The 22,821-nt window shown below is 42.5% G+C and overlaps 1 protein-coding gene across 7 annotated transcripts in view; it reads right to left on the bottom strand.

The window, feature by feature from the left end:
• Positions 1-22,821, bottom strand: part of MPND (MPN domain containing) — a 134,450-nt gene that overhangs the window by 19,636 nt on the left and 91,993 nt on the right. For all 7 annotated transcript variants that reach the window (XM_073686364.1, XM_073686362.1, XM_073686365.1 and 4 more), the window contains 4 exons: positions 21,553-21,721; positions 21,394-21,464; positions 21,220-21,309; positions 16,329-16,421 (listed from right to left, as the gene is read on the bottom strand). In XM_073686364.1, the coding sequence (XP_073542465.1) occupies positions 16,329-16,421; positions 21,220-21,309; positions 21,394-21,464; positions 21,553-21,721 (423 nt within the window). The remainder of the gene's footprint in view (positions 1-16,328; positions 16,422-21,219; positions 21,310-21,393; positions 21,465-21,552; positions 21,722-22,821) is intronic.

Below are 22,821 nucleotides of genomic sequence, written 5' to 3'. Positions count from 1 at the left end.
ATCTAAGACCATGACTGCTACAGCCTCAACTCCCTATAATCTGAAACGTGGACCAAAAAGGATAAACTTGTAAACATTGTGGTCAGCAAAACCCTGACTGGAGATACTTTTGTGACATGTGGTGCCCCACGCCATAGGCGATTCACTCTAAATCCTGTTCAGACGAGATCACATGTTATGAAAGAGTGCTGAATATTTCGCCTGGAGTCCCTTTAGCCAGCTAGTTATGTTGAAATAGTCATCTGATCCCGAGAACCAACCCATCTCCTTTTACAGACAAACACAGCGAACATATAAGTGCACTTAGGCGGACCTACAGAGTCTGGTGACTGCAAAGATAGGTGACATACTGGGACACAATCAGTACTTCTATGGACATGACAAAGGTTCAAATGTGGACAATGAATGAGCGTTCTGTAGAGTCCGGAGAGATGTACTGTGAAGCACTTATAGAATGGGCTATGTTGAAACAAACAGAACAGTCTGTACTCCTGACTGACGAGACACAGCAAACAGGCGAGAGTATAGATGTACTTTGGGTGGTTACAGCCAAGATGGGCAGACATGGATGTTAAAAATACTAATGGATGCATTCGACAGTACGAATAAGGTTTTGTGGAAGGCAGCAGAGACAGCCACGCCTGAATGGAGAAACATGAACTCAAAGCAAATTTTGCAAATGACCAAAGGAGTTGAACAAACCAGAATTAAGTGATCTGTCATGTATGCTAGGGCACAGGGCAACCTCGTGACCTGACCTAGAAACTGTGCAGTGCCGGAACTGTGGGAGAATGGATATTAACTACAGACAGTGCAAAAACCCCAGAAAGGAACAGACTGATTTTCCACCACTCTTACCATAGAAAGTTAGGAACCACAGTGACAAATGTGCACTCCATGATCGGGTAAGAAAGCGTGATTTTAACTGCATAGCTTAATAAAACTGTAACTGCTGCTAAAAAGATGTACAGGAAAGAGGTGATATCTGATAGAACGGGTCTATTATATAAAACTTTTGTTGGATGCAAGAGTGTGTGTTCTGGTTATACTAGAAAAAGAGGTGGATGCCAAATCCTCTGTAGTAGTGGGTATGCTTCATATTCGGTTTCAAGCTCGCAAATTACTTGACCTACACTCCAGAAAGGTATTGTAGAGTGAAATCATGTGGGAAAATGAGATCTTCAACAAACATTTAGTAATATAAATAGGTGGATCCATCTGGGCTGATGTTTTTCCAGAAGTAAGGACCTTCAGGACACTTAGAATTTTCTGCTAATTAATTGGTTTATTTAGTCAATCTAAAGCCTCAGAAGGCTGTCTAGGAAGGTTACAATTGGATAAATAGGTGTGCAAAATGGAGAAATGAGTCGAATCCAACAAGAGAGGTTACCTAAAATTATGAAGATTGGAACAGTAGTTATGAAAGAAAGTGGCTATTCCTGCAGAGTCATGTGTGATCTATCCAGAAACATCTCTAAATGCCTGGGGAGCTGAAGCTGCAGACCGTTCTAGTAGTTGTTGGGCTAACAATGTATGAGCTTTGTTGCCCCTTTCAAAGAGCTTATTCTTTGTGAAGAAAACTCTCCACCACCTCCATGCAAAACTAGAACCTTCAATTTATCTAACTCCTAGCAGCTTCCACTGCATCCAATAGACTGTATACAGGGACTGAAGTATCAAAAGAATGGTTTTAAGTTGGTTGGTATTTTTTGAGACAGGACCCTTCGATCTATAGTGCTGTCTCATTACTGCTTTATGCGCCTTCCACAATATAGGTTGGAAAGATACCTTACCAATGTTTTTTTCAAAGGACTGTGGCAAGTGGTTTTTGAAGAGCAAGCCTGGTGTGTGGGTTCTAAACGAAAAAATTAAGGTGTCAATGGCAGACACATATAGGAGTGCTTTTAGTTTTAAGGTATAAGATTTGGCAAGTTGTCTGATAATGATATGGGACCAATGGCCACGTTCTTAAGCAGTTTGAAGGTAGGTAAATGGGATTTGAGCAAAAAGTATAAGATCTTTCTTTGTGTATGATCTTTGGAGGAGTAACCATCTTAAAGCATGGGCCCGTATTAACTTACAAAAATCATAAGAAAAAAGGGTCAGACATATAAGTTGTGGCCTGTCCTTGACCCGGAGCCTGTTCATTTGCTCTGAAAAATGAATGTGAAAATCACCCATCAGAAGGGCTGATTTTACTTAAAAACAGAATCTGGGCTGTATTTGGGCATGTAGAAACAAGTAATATGACTGCACCTCCCCTTTTATGGTCCCCGCGGGCCAAGTAAGTGGTAGGAAACATTATTAATGCAAAATAAAATGTCCCCTGATTTATTATAATGGGTCTCCTGCAAGAAGGCGACCTTAACTTTTGGTAATCTTAAATTATTTTAAAGTAAGGTGCCTTTTCCTATCGGAATTAAGGCCCTTTACGCTGAGAAAAAAACCCGAATCATTAGGATATATACAAAAAATAATTACTAAATGAATCTCACCCATCGTACAAGTCTCTCTCCATAATCACATAACTATTGGGATCAACAAGTCTACTTCACCTCATTTCAACCTATTCCAGATAGATCAATTCGTCTGACAAATAGTCCGACCTAGTGTTAAAAAAGAGGGAAGAAAATAACACTAGGACAGGGGGTTGAAACTGAGAACATGCAACAAAAAAACAATAAGGAAGCTTGGCATATAATCCATTTCTCAAAAGCTCCATGTTCTGAAACACTGTCAAAAGCTAGTCAAGGCGTGTTAATTACAAAAATGTCCAAAATAAATATCCTATGGGGCAGATCAAGAGTCGACTGCTAGAAATCAGTGGGGTGTAACAAGAGTGTGAGAAAGCCCAGTAATGGACCAAAAAGCTACAGTAATTAACAAAACCAGGATATGTCAGCACCCACCAAATCATAGTATCAAAGTGGCTTTTAATGGGGTGAATGAGAAACCAAAGTGTACCAATCCCTGTGTTCAAGAGGGAGGGGAGAGGGATTTCTGGAAAGACCAGGCCATGGTAAGAGGATCCCCTTCTCTTGCTAATATGTTGTGGGAAGGGGACCTCAGACAATTTAAAAAAAAAAAGTATAAATAACCATTATTGAATATTTTGGGGCACGCTGTATATAGACTCCCTGTATTTCTTATGATGTGATCTCACAGAAGTACGGGTCGTCTTCCATGGTGCATAGAATTGCCAAGCTATCAGGGTGAACGGAAAGTTCCATCTATACAAAATCCGGTGGTCCATCAGTTAAACAAGTAGAATCTTTAGGTGCCTCCTTCTTTTCGGAAATGTAATGCGGGATAAATGAGGATATTGCTGGATCGCAGAGCCTTTGTATTCCAGTGCCGTTAGATCTATCAACCTTTATTGTGTGATAAGGTGGCTCTCAAGGATGATCAATGATGGCTTTAAGATCCTCTGGATCACTCATCTCAGACACGTCTCTGAGGGTATGTGCACACGTTCAGGAATTGAAGCAGAAATTTCCTGAGCGTTTTTGCCTCTCCCTGGCAGAAAAAAAAATCATGCGTATTTACATGTGTATTTGACGCGTTTTTTACATGCATTTCTGAGAATCAATGAATGATTTTTGAAGCTAAATAAAATTGGTGGGACATTGCTTAAGCCCTTGGATTGCCATAAGAACTGGGGTGAGTATATTAGTTCATTTAAATGATTAAAGAATGTGTCTGTTGTATTTCAAATAAAGTGTTTACACGGCGTCAGTGTGTTTCTTTACTTTGTTTGGTCATGAAAAGGTCTGATTGACATCTTGACATAACCAAACAAAAGAGCTGGGTGTCAGATAGTCCCATTCACCCAATCTTCATTAGCATTTCTATTTATGTAATTTATGCGACTGCTGTGAGCTGTTTTTTTTTAGCCTGGGAAGGTGCCACTAGGTTAACATTTCCCTGGCCATTAAATAATATCTCACAGCTGGTTCGTTAGCCGCTACGTCCCCCCGATCAGCACTCAGCAGCTCTTTGGACACAATGTATTTATGTTGCGTCCAAAACGCGGTGTTCTAATGCCGCACTTTTGTTGTCGGTACATCTGAATCCACCACATATAATGACACTTCAATCGGTCAAAATATGCAGCGGAAAATAGCGTGTCCACTACAGAAATTGACATGCTGCGGGTGAGTTTGGGTACGTGGCCATGATCAGGAGAAGCTGCAGGTTTGACGCTGCGTGTATATACAGCGTCAAACCCGCAGCATCCAGTTATAACAGTATAGTGGATGGGATCTCTAGAAATCCCATGTCCATTATGCGTGCATCAGAGACTGCGAATCACCCGTGGACACTGACATGCGGTGCTTCTTTTAGGACCGCAGCATGTCAAATTCTCTTGTGGAGTCGCTAGTCTTCAAAACAGAAATTTGACCACTAGAATGTATTGAATGCGGTAAATCTGCATGGTTCAGTGAACACATGTGGATTTACCGGCGTTCAATAGAATGCAACGTTTTGGACGCAGCAAAAATTTGCGTCCAAACCGCTGCTATGTCTGAATAATGGGCACAAAGCCTAAAATAAAAATAAAAAATGGCGTGGGCTCCCGCGTCATTTTTATAACCAGAGAAGGGAAAGCCGACTACTGGGGGCTGATATTCGTAGCCGCGGAAGGGGCCATTAGCCAAAAATGTTCCCTGACTATTAATATCAGCCCACAGCTGTTTGTTTAGCTAGATTACAGGGGGACCCCAGAAAAAAATTGTCATGGGGTCCCCCTATAAAATCTAGCCAGCAAAGGCTAAACTAGACAGCTGCGGGCTGATATTAATAGCCAGGGAAGGGGCCATGGATACTAGCCCCCTCCGCGGCTATTAATAACACCCCTCACCCTCCATAAGATGCGCCAAATCTGGCACTTAACCTCGCTCTTCCACACTGCCCTGTAGCGGTGACAGGGAGTATTGGGGTTGGGGTTCACGTCAGCCTTGTATTGGTGGCTAACGTGAAGCCCAGGTTAGTAATGGAGGGCGTCTATAAGACGCCCCCATTACTAACCGCGTGGTTAAATGGTCGCCGCTTTTTCAAAAGACATGGCCAAAATAAAGTATTTTAATGAAATAAAAAACACTCACGGTTCTACAACTATTTTTTTACCCGCCTCTGCGAAGCCCTCGATCTCCTGAAAAAAAAAAACAATATTCCTCACCTGTCCGCCGTCAACGACATAGTCCACGATCACGACTGACCCACGATGATCTGGATCATTTCTACAGCGGTTTCATCAGAAATCACTGATGTCACAGCTGTAGAATACAGCACTGTATACTGACAGGGGTGTAAAATCACCCCTATCAGTACCCAGTGCTGCAGGGGGTCACTGGGGTTCATCAGCTGAAGATCAGCTGATGAGCCCCGGTGAGCTAGAGAGCGTGGGAACATTCTTGTGAATGTTCCCACGCTAAGCATCAGCTGATCGGTCATGATGCGAATCAGCTAATTAGCGCTTCAGCAATCAGCTGATGGTCATGTGACCATCATCTGATTGTTGCCGGCACTGATCACCTGATGGTCCTGTGACCATCAAGTGATCAGTGACGTCACCGAAAGTCCTGGAAGTACACTGCGGGGAGCGAGCCGGCGCCCTGCAGTGTACTGCAAGCCGCAGAAGAAGAAGCATCGCCGAGGAGGACACCGGGGGCCGCCGGACAGGTGAGTATGAAGGGTTTTTTTTTTTTTCACTTTTTTATTCTTTTTTTTTTTTACTGGAGCCGGCACGCAGGCTGGGAGGAGCAGGCTGCTGCTTCGCCCATCCACGCTGCTCTCGCTGTTATCAGCGAGAGCAGAAGTCGGATGAGAGGAGTAGCAGTCTCCTCTCCCGACCCGGGTACCACCAGCGGCGCGATTCCAGGCACGATTTTGCGCCTATTGTTTTACATTGAAACGCAGCAAATCCGCATGTATAGATATTATACATGCGGGTTTGCTGCAATTTCAATGCAAGTCAATGGGCACGATTTTGAATTGGTTGTGCTGCGGTTTGTGCCGCAATGATAATTCGCAGCGGAAATTTCCGCATCATGTGCACAGCACATCTAGATTATTATTGCTCTGCATGGCAGACCTATTACCAAGCGGTTTTAATGCGCAGAAAAACCGTCACGGAAACGCATTAAAACCGCATCGTGTAAACTCAGCCTTGCTCGAATGTTGCTTCTTCTACCCCTGTTGTTCAAGTCCTCTAAGTGACTTTACATAACCTGAGCAACTACTTTTTGGGACAGTAAACATTCTACAGGTAGGAAATATAATAGCTAGTATGCTCAATTTCCAGGGTGTCAATTCAACCTGTCCGTTAAATATCCTGTCTCATACATACTATTTCACTTCTGTGACTCTCTCAATTCTGAGGTCAGGGCCTTAAAATCTTGTTTAGTACGAAAATGACTGATTTATTTGAGCCAGGATGTCAGGGTTGGGGAAGTACGGTATCTGATTCTGAATAGTTCCCCTCGGATTCTGAAGAGGCTCAGTGGCGTGATAATACAGCATATTTGGAGAAAGAAGTAAACATTTTGTTCAAACCAGGGCAGTCAGCTGTAGTACTGGTCCAGTCACTGCTTATGTATATGCAGATTGTTTCAGCCTGGGTTGTGAGAGGTTAGCTAGTCATAATACAAGAAGCCTCACTAACCTCATGGTTTTGTTTCCTATGCCCAATCAGGGGACTGTCACAAGAGACCCGAGCGTGGGGCCTAATAGAATTCTATTCTCGGTCCACGGCAACTTTGGAAGCAGGAGAGGGTAGCTGACTAATATGTTTCTTACTATCTAGTATGTATTCAATACAGATTATCCTTGATAAAAACCAACTGGACTGAAGCACTGAAATATGATATCTTAATTTATTGCCAAAATAAATGACACGGACACATCTCAAACATCTCGTATATCCGTTATTGCACAGATTGCTATATGAAAGTATAAAACCACAATATTATATTATAAATTTTATATATATACAGTACAGACCAAAAGTTTGGACACACCTTCTCATTTAAAGATTTTTCTGTATTTTCATGACTATGAAAATTGTACATTCACACTGAAGGCATCAAAACTATGAATTAACACATGTGGAATTATATACTTAACAAAAAAGTGTGAAACAACTGAAAATATGTCTTATATTCTAGGTTCTTCAAAGTAGTCACCTTTTGCTTTGATGACGGCTTTGCACACTCTTGGCTTTCTCTTGATGAGCTTCAAGAGGTAGTCACCGGAAATGGTTTTCACTTCACAGGTGTGCCCTGTCAGGTTTAATAAGTGGGATTTCTTGCCTTATAAATGGGGTTGGGACCATCAGTTGTGTTGTGCAGAAGTCAGGTGGATACACAGCTGATCGTCCTACTGAATAGACTGTTAGAATTTGTATTATGGCAAGAAAAAAGCAGCTAAGTAAAGAAAAACGAGTGGCCATCATTACTTTAAGAAATGAAGGTCAGTCAGTCCAAAAAATTGGGAAAACTTTGAAAGTGTTCCCAAGTGCAGTTGCAAAAACCGTCAAGCGCTACAAAGAAACTGGCTCACATGAGGACCGCCCCAGGAAATGAAGACCAAGAGTCACCTCTGCTTCTGAGGATAAGTTTATCCGAGTCACCAGCCTCAGAAATCGCAGGTTAACAGCAGCTCAGATTAGAGACCAGGGCAATGCCACACAGAGTTCTAGCAGCAGACACATCTCTACAACAACTGTTAAGAGGAGACTTTGTGCAGCAGGCCTTCATGGTAAAATAACTGCTAGGAAACCACTGCTAAGGACAGGCAACAAGCAGAAGAGACTTGTTTGGGCTAAAGAACACAAAGAATGGACATTAGACAAGTGGAAATCTGTGCTTTGGTCTGATGAGTCCAAATTTGAGATCTTTGGTTCCAACCACCGTGTCTTTGTGCGATGCAGAAAAGGTGAACGGATGGACTCTACATGCCTGGTTCCCACCGTGAAGCATGGAAGAGGAGGTGTGATGGTGTGGGGGTGCTTTTCTGGTGACACTGTTGGGGATTTATTCAAAATTTAAGGCATACTGAACCAGCATGGCTACCACAGCATCTTGCAGCGGCATGGTATTCCATCCGGTTTGCGTTTAGTTGGACCATCATTTATTTTTCAACAGGACAATGACCCCAAACACACCTCCAGGCTGTGTAAGGGCTATTTGACCAAGAAGGAGAGTGATGGGGTGCTACGCCAGATGACCTGGCCTCCATAGTCACCAGACCTGAACCCAATCGAGATGGTTTGGGGTGAGCTGGACCGCAGAGTGAAGGCAAAAGGGCCAACTAGCGCTAAGCATCTCTGGGAACTCCTTCAAGATTGTTGGAAGACCATTTACGGTGACTACCTGTTGAAGCTCATCAAGAGAATGAGAATGCCAACAGTGTGCAAAGCAGTCATCAAAGCAAAAGGTGGCTACTTTGAAGAACCTAGAATATAAGACATATTTTCAGTTGTTTCACACTTTTTTGTTAAGTATATAATTCCACATGTGTTAATTCATAGTTTTGATGCCTTCAGTGTGAATGTACAATTTTCATAGTCATGAAAATACAGAAAAATCTTTAAATGAGAAGGTGAGTCCAAACTTTTGGTCTGTACTGTATATATACACATATACACACACACACATACACAGTGCATTGTGAAAGTATTTGGCCCCCTCGAACTTTTCTACCTTATGCCACATTTCTGGCTTCAAACATAAAGATATAAAATTCTAATTATTTTGGGAAGAATTAACAACAAGTGGGACACAATCGTGAAGTGGAACGAAATTTATTGGATATTTTAAACTTTTTTAACAAATTAAAAACTGAAAAGTGGGGCGTGCAATATTATTCGGCCCCCTTGAGTTAATAATTTGTAGCGCCACCTTTTGCTGCGATAACAACTGCAAGTTGCTTGGGGTATGTCTCTATCAGTTTTGCACATCGAGAGGCTGAAATTCTTGCCCATTCTTCCTTGCAAAACAGCTCGAGCTCAGTGAGGTTGGATGGAGAGCGTTTGTGAACAGCAGTTTTCAGCTCTTTCCACAGATTCTCGATTGGATTCAGGTCTGGACTTTGACTTGGCCATTCTAACACCGGGATACGTTTATTTTTGAACCATTCCATTGTAGATTTTGCTTTATGTTTGGGATCATTGTCTTGTTGGAAGATAAATCTCCGTCCCAGTCTCAGGTCTTTTGCAGACTCCAACAGGTTTTCTTCCAGAATGGTCCTGTATTTGGCTCCGTCCATCTTCCCATCAATTTTAACCATCTTCTCTCTCCCTGCTGAAGAAAAGCAGGCCCAAACCATGATGCTGCCACCACCATGTTTGACAGTGGGGATGGTGTTTTGAGGGTGATGAGCTGTGTTTCTTTTACGCCAAACATATCGGTTTTGCATTGTGGCCAAAAAGTTTGATTTTAGTTTCATCTGACCAGAGCACCTTATTCCACATGTTTGGTGTGTCTCTCAGGTGGCTTGTGGCAAACTTCAAACAAGACTTTTTATGGATATCTTTGAGAAATGGCTTTCTTCTTGCCACTCTTCCATAAAGGCCAGATTTGTGCAGTGTACGACTGATTGTTGTCCTATGGACAGACTCTCCCACCTCAGCTGTAGATCTCTGCAGTTCATCCAGAGTGATCATGGGCCTTTTGGCTGCATCTCTGATCAGTCTTCTCCTTGTTCGAGATGAAAGTTTAGAGGGACGGCCAGGTCTTGGTAGATTTGCAGTGGTCTGATGCTTCTTCCATTTCAATATGATCGCTTGCACAGTGCTCCTTGAGATGTTTAAAACTTGGGAAACCTTTTTGTATCTAAATCCGGCTTTAAACTTCGCCACAACAGTATCTCGGACCTGCCTGATGTGTTCCTTGGTCTTCATGATGCTCTCTGCACTTGAAACAGAACCCTGAGACTATCACAGAGCAGGTACATTTATACGGAGACTTGATTACACACAGGTGGATTCTATTTATCATTACCAGTCATTTAGGACAACATTGGATCATTCAGAGATCCTCGCTGAACTTCTGGAGTGAGTTTGCTGCACTGAAAGTAAAGGGGCCGAATAATATTGCACGCCCCACTTTTCAGTTTTTAATTTGTTAAAAAAGTTTAAAATATCCAATAAATTTCGTTCCACTTCACGATTGTGTCCCACTTGTTGTTGATTCTTCCCAAAAAATTAGAATTTTATATCTTTATGTTTGAAGCCAGAAATGTGGCAAAAGGTAGTAAAGTTCAAGGGGGCCAAATACTTTCACAATGCACTGTATATATATATATAATATGTATGTATACATTACCATTCAAAAGTTTGGGGTCACCCAGATAATTTTGTGTTTTCCATGAAAACTCATACTTTTATTTATCAAATGAGTTGCAAAATGAATAGAAAATATAGTCCAGACATTGACAAGGTTAGAAATAATGATTTTTATTAGAAAGAATAATTTTCTCCTTCAAACTTTGCTTTCGTCAAATAATGCTCCCTTTGCAGCAATTACAGCATTGCAGACCTTTGGCATTCTAGCTGTTAATTTGCTGAGGTAATCTTGAGACATTTCCCCCCATGCTTCCTGAAGCCCCTCCCACAAGTTGGATTGGCTTGATGGGCACTTGTTGCGTACCATACGGTCAAGCTGCTCCCACAACAGCTCAATGGGGTTGAGATCTGGTGACTGTGCTGGCCACTCCATTACAGATAGAATACCAGCTGCCTGCTTCTTCCCTAAATAGTTCATGCATAATTTGGAGGTGTGCTTTGGATCATTGTCCTGTTGTAGGATGAAATTGGCTCTAATCAAGCGTTTTCCACAGGGTATGGCATGTTGTTGCAAAATGGAGTGATAGCCTTCCTTATTCAAAATACCATTTACCTTGTACAAATCTCCCACTTTACCAGCACCAGAGCAACCCCAGATCATCACATTACCTCCACCATGCTTGACAGATGGCGTCAGGCACTCTTCCAGCATCTTTTCAGTTGTTCTGCGTCTCACAAATGTTCTTCTGTGTGAACCTAACACCTCAAACTTTGGTTCGTCTGTCCATAAAACTTTTTTCAATCTTCCTCTGTCCAATGTCTGTGTTCTTTTGCCCATATTAATCTTTTCCTTTTATTAGCCAGTCTCAGATATGGCTTTTTCTTTGCCACTTTGCCCTGAAGGCCAGCATCCCGGAGTCGCCTCTTCACTGTAGACGTTGATACTGACGTTTTGCGTGTACTATTTAATGAAGTTGCCAGTTGAGGAGCTGTGAGGTGTCGATTTCTCAAACTAGAGACTCTATTGTACTTGTCTTGTTGCTCAGTTGTGCAGCGGGGCCTCCCACTTCTCTTTCTACTCTGGTTAGAGCCAGTTTGTGCTCTCCTCTGAAGGGAGTAGTACACACCGTTGTAGGAAATCTTCAGTTTCTTGGCAATTTCTCGCATGGAATAGCCTTCATTTCTACATACATACACAAACACACACACACACACACACACACACACACACATACATACATACATACATACATACATACATACATACATACATACATACATACATACATACATATGTAACCCCAAACAGTTATTCAACAATTTTAACTATCTCCTCCGGCCTCTACTGCCCCCTCCGACCTCCATCATCTCTGCTGAAGAGTTTGCCACACACTTCAAAAACAAGATTGACCAAACAAGGCAAGTCTTTAATGTCCAACCACCACAACCCCTTTGTTTTCCAGACCATTGCCCTTCCCCCATAACCTCCCTTCCCAACATCACGGAAGGAGACCTTACTCTTCTCTTCTCCAAATCACACCTCACCACTTGTGCACTCAACCCCTTCCCACCTCCTCCCCACACTCATCCCATCTCTTCAACCTATCAATAACTTCTGGTACCTTCTTCGCTGCCTTCAAACATTCCACAATCACGCCCATCCTCAAAAAGCCATCCCTCGACCCAACCGTCTTGTCCAGCTACCACCCCATATCGCTGCTCCCATTTGCCTCCAAACTCCTTGAGCAACACGTTCACGCTGAACTTTCCTCTCACTTCTCATCTAACTCTCTCTTCGACAACCAACAATCTGGCTCCCGCCCCTACCATTCCAAAGAATCTGCCCTTACCAAAATTACTAATGATTTACTTACAGCCAACGCGAACAGACAATTCTCTGTACTTCCCCTTCTTGACCTGTCCTCTGCCTTCGACAGAGTTGACCACTGCCTCCTACTACAGATCCTCTCTTCCTTTGGCTCCAAAAACCTTGCCCTATCTTGGATCTCCTCATTCCTTTCTAACCGCACATTTAGCATCTCCCACTCCCACACTACCTCTTCATCCCGCCTCCTCTCTGTTGGAGTCCCTCAAAGCTCTGTCCTAGGACCCCTACTCTTCTCCATCTATACCCTTGGCCTGGGACTGCTCATAAATCCAATGGCTTCCAGTACCATCTGTACACGGATGACAACCAGATCTACCTCTCTGGCCCTGATGTCACCTCTCTGCTGTCCAGAATCCCAGCATGTCTATCAGCCATATCCTCCTCCTTCTTCTTTCGCTTCCTCAAGCTCAATGTGGACAAAACTGAAATCATCATCTTTGCCCCATTTCGCATATCTTCCCCATCTGATCTTTCTATCACAATAAATGACATCACACTTTCCCCTGTACCGGCAATCCGCTGCCTCGGAGTAACCCTTGACTCTGCACTGTCCTTCAAACCCCACATCCAAGCTCTCGCCACTTCCTGTCGCCTCCAGCTCAAAAATATTTCCAGAATCCGTCCTTTCCTCAACCCTTAATCTACTAAACTGCTTGTGCATGTCTTCATCATCTCCCGCCTCGACTACTGCAATATCCTCCTCTGTGGCCAACATGCACTCTAGCACCTCTCCAGTCCATCCTTATCTCTGCTTCGCGACTAGTTCATCTCTCGCCCCGCTACTCCTCTGCTACCCCCCTTTGCAAATCCCTTCACTGGCTACCAATTGCGAAGCGTATCCAGTTCAAACTACTAACACTGACCTACAAAGCCATCCATAACCTTTCTCCTCAGTACACCTCTGAACTAATCTCCCGATATATTCCCTTACGTAATCTCCGGTCCTCCCAAGACCTCCTTCTCTCTTCCACACTTATTCGTTCTTCTCCCAATCACCTCCAAGATTTCTCCCGAATATCTCCCATCCTATGGAATTCTGTGCCTCAAAACGTCCGATTAGCCTCCACATTTTGATCCTTCAGACGGAACCTGAAAACCCATCTCTTCAAACAAGCTTCCAGCCTGCCATGACCTTGCTTGCTGCCACCTCAACAACACCGCAGCTACTGCAACCCCCCCAATCTACTGTCTCCTTCCCCATTCCTGTAGAATGAAAGCTCGCAAAGGCAGGGTCCTCTTCCCTTTGTACCAGTCTATCATTGTTAGTTTATTTACTGTAAGTGATATCGGTATTTGGTATGTAACCCCTTCTTATGTACAGCACCATGAAATCAATGGCACTATATAAATAAATAAATAATAATAATAATATATAACATATATAATATAATATGTGTATATATAATAATATATTGACATCTGTCAAGTCAGCAGCCTTCCCCATGATTGTGGAGCCTACTGAAACAGACTAAAGGACCTTTTTAAACGCTTCGGAAGCCTTTGCAGGTGTTTTTTGTTAATTATTCTAATTTACTGAGATAATGACTTTTGTGTTTTCATTGGCTGTAAGCCATAATCATCAACATTAACAGAAATAAACTCTTGAAATAGATCACTCTATTTGTAATGACTCTGACATAAATATGAAGATATGGTCCCCAAATAGATTCCCTGATGTTGAGTTCAGGGCTGTCTGTGATTACATGGAGACAGAAAGATTTGCACAAGCCTACATCCACAGAAGATCTTTGGTTAGTTATCCAAGATATTTGGAACAAGTTCCCAGTAGACGTCCTTCAATAACTGTGTGCAAGTGTATCAAGACGAATTGATGCTTTGAAGCAGTTTAAACACAAAGGGTGGACACAGCAAGTATTTATTAGATTTATTTTTTGTTCACTCCCTTTGTATTTTCTTAATTGATAAGAAATAAAATATTAATATTTCTATTTTTGAAAGCACTTATTTTTCAACATTTTGCCTCACCTGTCTAAAACTTTGCACAGTACAATATACATATGAAATGGTATTCCTGGTTCTTATTGGAATGTGCACATTGTAGATTCAGGCTGAAGGCAGAAAAACTATGAAGGAGCACATATGGAAACAAGGAGGAAAAAAATGCATGTGAAACCAACCAAAATGTGTGTTAAACCTTAGATTCCTCCCTTTTACTCTGATGACATTTATACACTCTTGGCATTCTATCAGGCGTGGAAGTGGAGGAGTAATAATGTGGGTGTTCTTTTCTGGTGACAATGTTGGTGATTTTTTTTTCCAAAATCAAGGCAGAGCACAGCATTATGCAAGGATATGCCACCCCATCCCATCTGGTATGCATTTAGTGGAACCATTATTTTTGTGGCGACAGGCAATGACCCAAAACACAAGTCAAGGCTATGTAAGGGCTATGTGACCAAGCAAGAGAAGGATGGTGTGCTGGGTCAGATGACATGGTCTCCACAATCAACCAAAATAAAGCCAATTGAGATGGTTTGGGATGAGATGGATAACAGAGTGAATGCAAAGCAGCCAACAAGTGCTCATTACCCTTTCAGACACTTAAGACTGTGGGAAAGCTATTCCATGTGAATACTGTTGAAATTACTGGAAAGAATGCCATGAGAGTGTAAAGCTTTCATTAGAATAAAAGGGGGCTACATTGAGTAATCTAAGGTTTACACCATATTCTGATTTGTTTCACGTATGTTTCCTTTACTCTTTGCTTCCATATTTTACTTCGTAGTTTTGCCATCTTCATTTTGAATCTACAATGTTCACATTCCAATAATAACATATAAAACCATTCCAGGAACAGACATGTCCAAACTTTTGACCATTACTGAAGATTTATGATAAATATAAACATATATTATAAAACCCCACAATAGAAGAGGAAAAAAAAATAGAAGAGGAAAAAAAACAATGATCGGCTTAGAGAGGGAGCTCTTTGTCTGCTCAGATCGGCACAACGTGATTGCTATCGCATTGGGCCGATTCGGCCCAGGGTCACCGTGAAGACAAAGATGGCCGTGGGTTCACCCAGGTATGGTGGCCTGTAAGGTCCTGCTCAGAGCAGGAGCTGACACACCTCCTCCCAGCGCGCAATGCACTGATCTAAAGCCCAGCAATATAAAAGCATTGCAGAGCATTAGATCAGTGATCAGGGCAGGGAAAGTTGATGTGCCATGACACACACAACCACAAAAAAACATGATTTATTTATTTTTTATACCAATAAATATTAATTTATTACATGAATACCGTATTTTTTGGATTATGAGATGAACTTTTTTCCCCAAAAATTTGGGACGAAAATCGGGATGAGTTTTATAATCTGAATGCAACTTACCGGCCGTGGTGGAGCTGGGTCACAAGAGGCAGGGTCATTGCTGCAGGAGGTCCCTTGCTGGGAGGAGGGGGTGTCTCGGTGGTGTGAGGCTGCGGGCCCTGAGCTTTCATAAAATGTCGGTGGTAAGCGGATTCCTCTTCCCATTGATTTCCCTGTGGTGGTCTTCAGGAAAATGGGTGCCTGAGGCAGCACACAAGCAGATAGCCTGTGCCTGCTAAAGAGTGTATATCATTGGGCTATTATAGCTAAATCTCTTGATGTTTCTGTATGTATCCCCCATACTTTTAGATGTTTTTAATTCCCATTTTGAGTTGTTTTCTCTTTGGAGAGCTAATTGTTTAATAATATTTGATATTTCTGCAATTATTTGGGTGTGCACATCCTCTATTTCCCTGTGTCTTTTTGTCCCATGTTTTCACAAATTGATCTGGCAGGGTATTTGTAGCACCCCATTATATGAACCATCTGTGCCCATTAGTGCTTTTTCTTCATGGGGTTAAGGTATTTATCATTTAGGTTTCATTGTAAGCAGGACAAAATTTTCAAAATCTTTTTTGATGGTCATGACAAATTGTAAGTATCCAAGTAAATCAGAATATATAGTGAAATCTTGTCCCCTCTCACCCCCATCCGAATTCAAATATTTTGAGCAGTTTTTGTTGCAAGTGGTTCTATATAGAGGGTGGGGAACGATAACCATTCTATGTCCCTCTGGTCAAGGTGGCATGTATGTTGTATTTTAGGTGGTGGAAATGACAAAGAATTGAATGAAGTTGTGACACACAGATGACATAGGTGCATACCTTTATTTTATCTAGGAGTGTATGATCTTCGTTCCAATTATCCTGGAATGCAATCTGGTCTGGTCCTCCCTTATAAAACTCAACCAGCAGAGCCTGTGGGAGATATATACAGTGACTCAAAAACATTGTTCTGTAGTATGAAACACTAACAGTACCAAGTGGGTAGTACTTCTAAACACAAAGTAGAGAGAATTTTAGAAACGGTCTGACTAAAAATCTGTGAGAGTGGTGCAGTCAGCTGACAGGCTAATGTGTATGGGGGCCTCACAACTCACCCCTGACATAGGAGGTCAGGGGAGATTAGGATCTGACACGTCTAATTTCAGAGTGCAGATGCTTTATTTGTGTCGAGATAAGCCACCGCCAGAGGATTATGGCAGCTTCTCTCTGAGAACATAGGATCGCTAAGCAGAACCAGAGTTCCTGTGTATGGAGGAGTCAGGAGAGATAGCTGCCAGCCAAGCAATTGGCTGAACCATGGCTATCTACAGAGTGAGGGGCCACTTACAATTGAGCCCATACACCTATCTGCGCACAACTCATGCAGAAGCTGCGCTCTTTGGAGTGGTATTTTGATCAATCAGTGGTGGTCTCAGAACCCAGACACCCACTGAGCGGCAGCTCTAAGCAGCTTATAATATAACTCTAATTCCAAAAAAAGTTGAGACGTGGTGTTGTAAAATGTAAAGAACAGAAAAATGCAAGGATTTGGAAAACTCTTATTGCCATGTTTTATTCACAACAGACCATAGAACACATCAGAAGTTGAAAATTAATTTTATTCAAATGAAATGGAAAAAGGTCTAACTCATTTAGAAATTGACGGCAACAACACATCTCAGAAAAGTTGGGACAGTGTTAGCAAAAGGCTGGAAAAGTAATTTGTACTAATGAAAAACAGCTGAAGGGTCAATTTTCAAGGAAGTTACAAGCCTTTGTATAAAAAGAGCATGTAAAAGAGGCAGAGTCTCTCAGAACCAAAGATGGTCAGAGGTTTACCAATCTGAACAGCTGCATCTAAAAATTGTGGACCAATTTCCGAAAAATGTTCCTCAATGTAAAATTGCAAACACTTAGAATATTCCACCATCTACAGTACATAATAATATCAGATAATACAATATTGAGAGATTCTGGAGAATTCCATGTGCACAAGGTACAAGGGCGGTGATTAATATTAGATGCTCCTGATCTATGGGCCATCAGGCGGCACTATATTGGTCGTTTAAATCACTGCATGAGCTCAAGAATACTTCGAGAAATCAGTACAGTTCGCCGTGCAATCCACAAATGCAAGTGAAAGCTCAATCATGCAAAGAAGAAGCCATATATGAAGACAATCCAGAAATCGCTGACAGTTTCTATGGGTCAAAGCTCATTTATAATGGACTGAGGAAAAATAGAAAACTGTTCTGTGGTCAGATGAATCAAAATGTTAAATTATTTATGGAAACCACAGAAAACATATCCTGCAGACTCAAAAGGAAAAGGACCACCCAGTTTATTATCAGCGAACAGTTCAAAAGCCTGCATCTCTGATGGTCTGGGTTTACATTAGTCTCTATGGCATGGGCAGCTTTCTCATCTTGATAGGCGCTGTCAATGCTGAGCATTATAGCATTATATAGAGGTTTTAGAACAATATATGCTCCTATCCAGGCAGGGCCGGCGTCAGCACCCGGCGCACCCGGGCAAATGCCGGGGCCCTGAGCAGGCAGAGGGGCCCACTGGCGGTCGCGCACCCCGCTGGGCTATGGGCGGAGGAGAGCGGTGTCAGCGCCCGCCCTTCTCCGCCGCTTGCTCAGGGCCCCGGCAGCTGGATACTTACCTCTCCCCGTGCCTCCGCAGATCAGCTGTCTTCCTGCTCTGAGCTCCCTGTGACGTCTCAGGTCAGAGGGCGCGGTGACGTCTTTACACCGCGCCCTCCCCTGAGCCGTCACAGGGAGCGCAGAGCGGGAAGACGCAGACAACGCTGGAGTTCGGACCCGAGCAGCGGGCAGCGGGCAGCAGGCAGCGGGCAGCAGGTGAGGAGGAGGGAGGTGAGTATTTGATTTTTTTTTTTTTTTAATGTATGGAGGCATGGGGCAGTATAAAGAGAAGGGGGGGACATCCTGCATGGGGCATTATAAAGAGGAGGGGTGACAGCCTGCATGGGGCATTATAAGGTGGGGAACAGCCTGCATGGGGCATTATAAAGAGGGGGGGGACATCCTGCATGGGGCATTATAAAGAGAGGGGGGGACATCCTGCATGGGGCATTATAAAGAGGAGGGGTGACAGCCTGCATGGGGCATTATAAGGTGGGGAACAGCCTGCATGGGGCATTATAAAGAGGGGGGGGGACATCCTGCATGGGGCATTATAAAGAGGGGGGGGGGTGACATCCTGTATGGAGCATTATGTGGGGGGTAACAGCCTGCATGGAGCATTAAAAGGGGGGGCCTGTATGGGGCATTACGTGGGGGGACAGCCTGTATGGGGCATTACGTGGGGGGACAGCCTGTATGGGGCATTATGTGGGGGGTAACAGCCTGCATGGAGCATTATAAGGGGGCACAGCCTGCATGCAGCATTATATGGGGGCCAGTATCCTGTATGGAGCGTTATAAGGGGACCGGTATCCTGTATGGAGCGTTATAAGGGGACCGGTATCCTGTATGGAGCATTATATGGGGGCCAGTATCCTGTATGGAGTTTTATAAGGGGACCAGTATCCTGTATGGAGCGTTATATGGGGGCCAGTATCCTGTATGGAGCTTTATAAGGGGACCAGTATTCAGTATGGAGCGTTATATGGGGGCCAGTATTCTGTATGGAACCTTATATGGGGGCCAGTATTCCGTATGGAGCCTTATATGGGGGCCAGTATTCCATATGGGGGCCAGTATTCCATATGGAGCCTTATATGGGGGCCAGTATTCCGTATGGAGCCTTATATGGGGGCCAGTATTCCGTATGGAGCCTTATATGGGGGCCAGTATTCCGTATGGAGCCTTATATGGGGGCCAGTATTCCGTATGGGGCCTTATATGGGGGCCAGTATTCCTTATGGGGCCTTATATGGGGGCCAGTATTCCGTATGGAGTGTAATATGGGGGCCAGTATTCCGTATGAAGCGTTATATGGGGGCCAGTATTCCGTATGGAGCCTTATATGGGGGCCACTATTCTGTGTGGAGCGATTCACCGGTTTCTGAGCTATTGTGGAATTTACAATAGATATCACTCATGTAATGTAAGAAGTGAAATATTTGCATTGTACTATATATATATATATATATATATATATATATATATATATATATATATATATATATATATATATATATTTCTCCGCCGTATCTCTGCATCATGAATCGTGGTATGTGTTAAAGGGGCCCACTGAGACTCCTTCGCCCGGGGCCCAGAAAAACCTGGAGCCGGCCCTGTATCCAGGCAACGTCCATTTCAAGGAAGACATTGCATATTTCAGCCAGACAAAGCCGCAATGCTCCTCTGGGAAATATGCAAATTGTCTCTTCAGAGAGGAAGAGGACTAGAACTCTAGTGCCACCTACAGGAAGTAGCAATCCTAAAAGTCAATAACGACTCTCTAACAAGCCTTGTCACATGACTTAGGATAAAAGCAAGAACCAGAATCTCAATTTGCCAAACCAAATTTCACACTTTGCACTGACGAGGGGCAGTACCTCAAAACACAGTGTCTGCCAATTGAGATTCTGGCTTTTATCCTAAGTCATACGACAAGGCTTGTTAGAGAGTCGATATTGACTTTTAGAATTGCTACTTCCTAAAGGTGGCACTAGAGTTCTAGTCCTCTTCTTATCTGAAGTGACAATTTGCATAATGAAATGGAAAAAAATCTAACTTTCAACTTAGGATCTGTGCTCTGTTGTGAAAATAATATGGCTACAAGAGATTTCCAAAATTTCCAAATCATTGCATTCTTGTTTTCTTTACAATATACATAGCGTCCCAACTTTTTTTTAGAATTGGGGTTGTATATAAAAAATTCTTCCAAATGATAGGTACACTGTAATGGATTTTGAACCCTTTGGGGCCGTTCCAATGCATGTATTTTGGTCTAATATATTTTTTGTAAAAAGGTTTTATTAAACATTTAGGACTGTTTGGTTTCTTACAGCCTCTGTTCATCTCAGTACTTGCTGAAGAATGAGTTAACAGTGATTCAGTCTGTCAGAGGGTTTGCAACCCTCATCTCTCTTCTCCTCAAAGATCATTAAAGGAATTTTTCCACAACTAAAAGTTCTTTTTAATCAAAAGCTCTTGGAATAATAAGTTCCACAATTGGATAAATTTAAATAAAATGTTCTTGTGCTGAGATAATCTTATAAATGTGCCCCTGCTGTGTACTGTGTAATGGTTGTGTCTGACCGTGCAGGAACACTGTCTGATCATACCACATCTCCTGGGCAGGGGGGAAGCTAAAGAGTATACAGATATTACAGCAGGGGATCCCAGCTGATTCTTTCCTTGAAGTAAAACATTATTTATAAACAGGCAGTGAAATGTTTTACCTCACAAAAACAATCAGCTGTGATCCTATGCTGTCCTGTCTGTGTATTCTCTTTTGCTTCCTCCCCTGCCCAGGAGATGTGGTATGATCAGACCGTGTTCCTGTACGGTCAGTACACAGCCATTACACAGTAGACAGCAGGGACACATGTATAAGATTATCTCAGCACAGGAACATTATATTTAAACACATCCAATTGGGGAAATTATTATTATTCCAAGATCTATTGATTAAAATCAACTTTCGCTTGTGGGAAAACCCCTTTAAACCCATATATGATTACATCAAAGTTGATGTTTTGTCAAGAATCAATTATAAACATTTCAATGTCCTATGAAAAATTGTACCTCCTTACCATGTCATGCAAGATGTCATTTGTTAGAAAGCTGTCCTGTATATAAGTAACTTCAACCTCCATAGGAATTCCATAATCATTTGGACGGTGCTGGAAGAGAAGATTTGTATAAAAAAAAAAAAACACAAGTAACCTACAACACAGGGAATGTGAAATATAAAATGTATAACTAACCTCCGCAGGAGGCATAACCCAGAATGGACAGATTGTAGATTGGGTCCCATGGTTTCCACGGAAGTATGGGGCTAATTTAAAGAAAGCAAACAGTTATCAACAAAAACACAAATATTGAAATGGTATGGATCTGTGAGGCAAATGAGAAAAATGTCTCACCACATATTAAGCCCAAACATGGCTGGAAACTGTTGTCTGAACCCTGCAGTTTTAGCTGATAATCCATCTGAGACTCAATGTCCTGCAGGGATGGCACAGCGGGACTAAAAGGGTGACTATGATACCAACCAACCAAAGACAGGCCCCGTAGGAAAAGATTGTGATAGATCTGGTTGGAAAAAGAACTATTCTGAATAAGGAGAACATGGGAATGGATATAAATGAAGCTGATGTAGAATGTTGTAAATGGATATGTTAAATTAAGGTATGCTTAAAGAGGTCGGCCACTTTATGGGAAGGCTTCCTGTTAACCATGTAAACTGGAAACTAGCAGTTTCCATGTCCTTAGAATTTAAGATGGCAGCAGTCTTGTGATTTACTCATGGGATTAGTTCTTCGGCTCTTCCTGCCTGCGTTCTTCTCTGTACAAGTGGTAAACTATACCTGAACCCATCCATCACATGCTATAGTTTACTACTGCCTGTATATGTGCATGTGCTGGATGCATTAAGTTACTGCATAAAACCAGCACAAAGGCGGACATAGCCAGGGACTGCGGACATGTGGTCACATTGGTAATCGTGTGACTGCTGCCAACCTATATGCTATGGATGCTTAAGACCTATGGTTACCAATGCTTTCATAGCCCATACATGGGCAGCAAGGACTATTAAATTGCAAAGCTGCTTTTTTTTTTTTTAATTTTCCACTACTTAATTGTTTATGGCCTTTCTAAAAATCTTCCTATTGAATGGCCAATCCCTTCAAAAGGAAAATATTTTTTTAAACAGAAATCACTTCACAATTTACAACTGATACCCCCATCATTATTTCTGGTACCCATCATAGTTAGCATTTATAGAAATAGCGCTTGAAGTGCTCTTCAGCTTCTTCTCTAGTGCACGCTCAATCAGAATAGGCAGTGAACGAACAAAAGTTAGTCAACATCTCGATATAAGAGCTTGTGGTAATGTAATGGGGGAGAACAGAGCAGCAGGCCAAGTCTCTGTGTTGAGAAACACCCTTGTATGCAAAAGGTTCACCTTTGATATTTGCAGTTATTCAAGGCATTTTCCTAATAAAACTAGTGGTATGACACACCCCAATGCACTTCCAGGTAACGTTCCCTCTAAGCCTTTGCAGCTGCTCAGAGAAGCAACTAGTTAGGTTCAGGAATATTTGGACAGTGACACAAGTTTTGGTATTTTAGCTGTTTACCAAAACATATTCAAGATACAGATACATAATCAATATGGGCTTAAAGGGCAG

The sequence above is a fragment of the Phyllobates terribilis genome, unplaced genomic scaffold (genome assembly GCF_046119375.1).
Source record: "Phyllobates terribilis strain yellow unplaced genomic scaffold, ASM4611937v1 Scaffold_1__5_contigs__length_1240528914, whole genome shotgun sequence".
Taxonomy (NCBI): domain Eukaryota; kingdom Metazoa; phylum Chordata; class Amphibia; order Anura; family Dendrobatidae; genus Phyllobates; species Phyllobates terribilis.
The sequence above is the reverse complement of the archived record's forward strand: the minus strand, read 5'-3'. Positions and strand labels throughout refer to the sequence as shown.